The sequence below is a fragment of the Mustela nigripes genome, unplaced genomic scaffold (genome assembly GCF_022355385.1).
Source record: "Mustela nigripes isolate SB6536 unplaced genomic scaffold, MUSNIG.SB6536 HiC_scaffold_9120, whole genome shotgun sequence".
Classification (NCBI taxonomy): Eukaryota; Metazoa; Chordata; class Mammalia; order Carnivora; family Mustelidae; genus Mustela; species Mustela nigripes.
In genome coordinates this window covers 1-1,906 of record NW_026748526.1, presented here as the reverse complement: position 1 = coordinate 1,906, position 1,906 = coordinate 1, and the positions used below count along the sequence as shown (strand labels likewise).

The 1,906-nt window shown below is 52.6% G+C and overlaps 1 protein-coding gene across 1 annotated transcript; it reads left to right on the top strand.

The window, feature by feature from the left end:
• Window positions 1–637: 637 nt before the first annotated feature.
• Window positions 638–1,832, top strand: LOC132009245 (procathepsin L-like; the record flags this gene model as incomplete). Its single annotated transcript, XM_059387545.1, has 4 exons — window positions 638–763; window positions 1,056–1,178; window positions 1,278–1,424; window positions 1,608–1,832. Coding segments are annotated over exons 1-4 (621 nt in total), but the record flags the coding sequence as incomplete, so codon positions are not given.
• Between the last annotated feature and the right edge of the window lie 74 nt (window positions 1,833–1,906).

Below are 1,906 nucleotides of genomic sequence, written 5' to 3'. Positions count from 1 at the left end.
ATCTCCCCTGGGACAAGTAGGGACCCAGCTATCACATGCCCCAAGGCCCCCAGCTCCAGGGCACAGAGCCCCCTCCCACAGGCTGGCTCAGCCAATTGCTGTGCAGGCAGGTGCCAGGGGCAGGACCAGCAGGGCCAAATCCCAGGCTTAAATGGACTGTCTCCTACCCATCAGCAGGCGTGCTGGACACCTCCGACCTGCACCTCTGACTGCACCTGCCTCAGGTGAGATCCCAGCCTGGACCTGAAGGGAAGGGCTACCCCTTAAAACATGGGGAGGGGGGTACCAGCCTTGGGGGCCAGGGGTTTAGGGCTCCGGGGAGGCACTCTTCCAGGGCCTGGTCCCTCTAGGCATGGCAGCTTGACCCCTACACCCCAGACTCAGGGCTTGTCACTCCCTGTATTGCCATCTACATGCTCTGGAAGCAGCAGGTGGGTTGCGGTTTGCAGGGCGGGGAACAGGCCAGCAGGCCCCCTGCACGCGCCACCTCTCCACAGCCCCGTGGAAACACGTGGGAGGATTAACGCAATGTCTTTACTGTACCAGAGTGGTTCTAACACCTCAGAATAAAGGATGGCTCTTTAGATGGTTGGTCTAATCCAAAACACATTTCTTTTCCCTTCCTAGGTTTTGGAACATGCATCCTTCTCTCTTCTTGGCTGCCCTTTGCCTGGGAATAGCCTCAGCTGCTCCACAACCCAATCAGAGCTTAGATGCACGCTGGTCTCAGTGGAAGGCGGCCCACAAGAGACTATACAACAAGGTTCGTAACATCTGAGCTGTCCACTGAGACCCCAGGGAATGTTCCATGCTGGTGGGAGTCCACAGTGGAGAGTAGTTTTTGGAGGCCCCTGGTACCCAGGCAGGTAGCAGGGCACTGTGACTGTGCATGATGGGGACAGATGTCCTGCTGTGTGGTTGCTGGAGAGCAGCTCCTGGAGCATCAGCCCAGCCCTGGTCCAGGTCCCTCCTCCCGTCTGTGAGCACATCCACTTGGTGCAGGTGAGCTGGGCTTAGATAGAAATCAACAGGATGGGTTGCATGTTTGTCTCCAGGATGAAGAAGGACGGAGGAGAACAGTGTGGGAGATGAATCTGAAAGTGATTGAACAGCACAACCAGGAGTACAGCCAAGGGAAACACAGCTTCACGATGGCAATGAATGACTTTGGTGACCTGGTGAGTGCAGCTGGAGTTGCTGAATGTTTTGTGCTTCCTCTAAGGATTTTTTCCAAAAAATCTCATGCTTGTCAACATTCTATTTCCTTTTCCTTGAAGACCAGTGAAGAATTCCAACAGGTGTTGAGTGACCTTAAAATCCAGAAGCAAGAGGACCGGAATGTGTTCCAAGCACCTCTCTTTGCTGAGATCCCCTCGTCCGTGGACTGGAGAGAGAAAGGCTACGTGACCCCCGTGAAGGATCAGGTGAGACAGTACTCGGCAGCTCCCTTTCCAAGAGCAAAGCCAAGAGGAACCAGTGCCCTCGTGATGGAAGTTGAGAAACCATATACAGTTTGTTATGTTTTGGAAGAGTTTTCAGATGTCGGGGCTGTTGTCAAGTCTTGCTATTAACTTTGTAGACTAAGAGCTGTATCATTTTGTTTTCAGGGTCAGTGTCAATCTTGTTGGGCTTTTAGTGCAGCTGGTGCCCTTGAAGGACAGATGTTCCGGAAAACGGGCAAACTTGTGTCACTGAGCGAGCAGAACCTCGTGGACTGCTCTTGGTCTCAAGGCAATGAGGGCTGCCGCGGTGGCCTGATGGATTTTGCCTTCCAATATGTTATGGACAACGGAGGCCTGGAATCCGAGGAATCCTACCCGTATCTTGCAAGGGTAAACAGACTTCCTTATCTTTTATCAAAGTTGAGTATATTCAGTAAAACAAAGCCTATATTTCAAATTCTCAT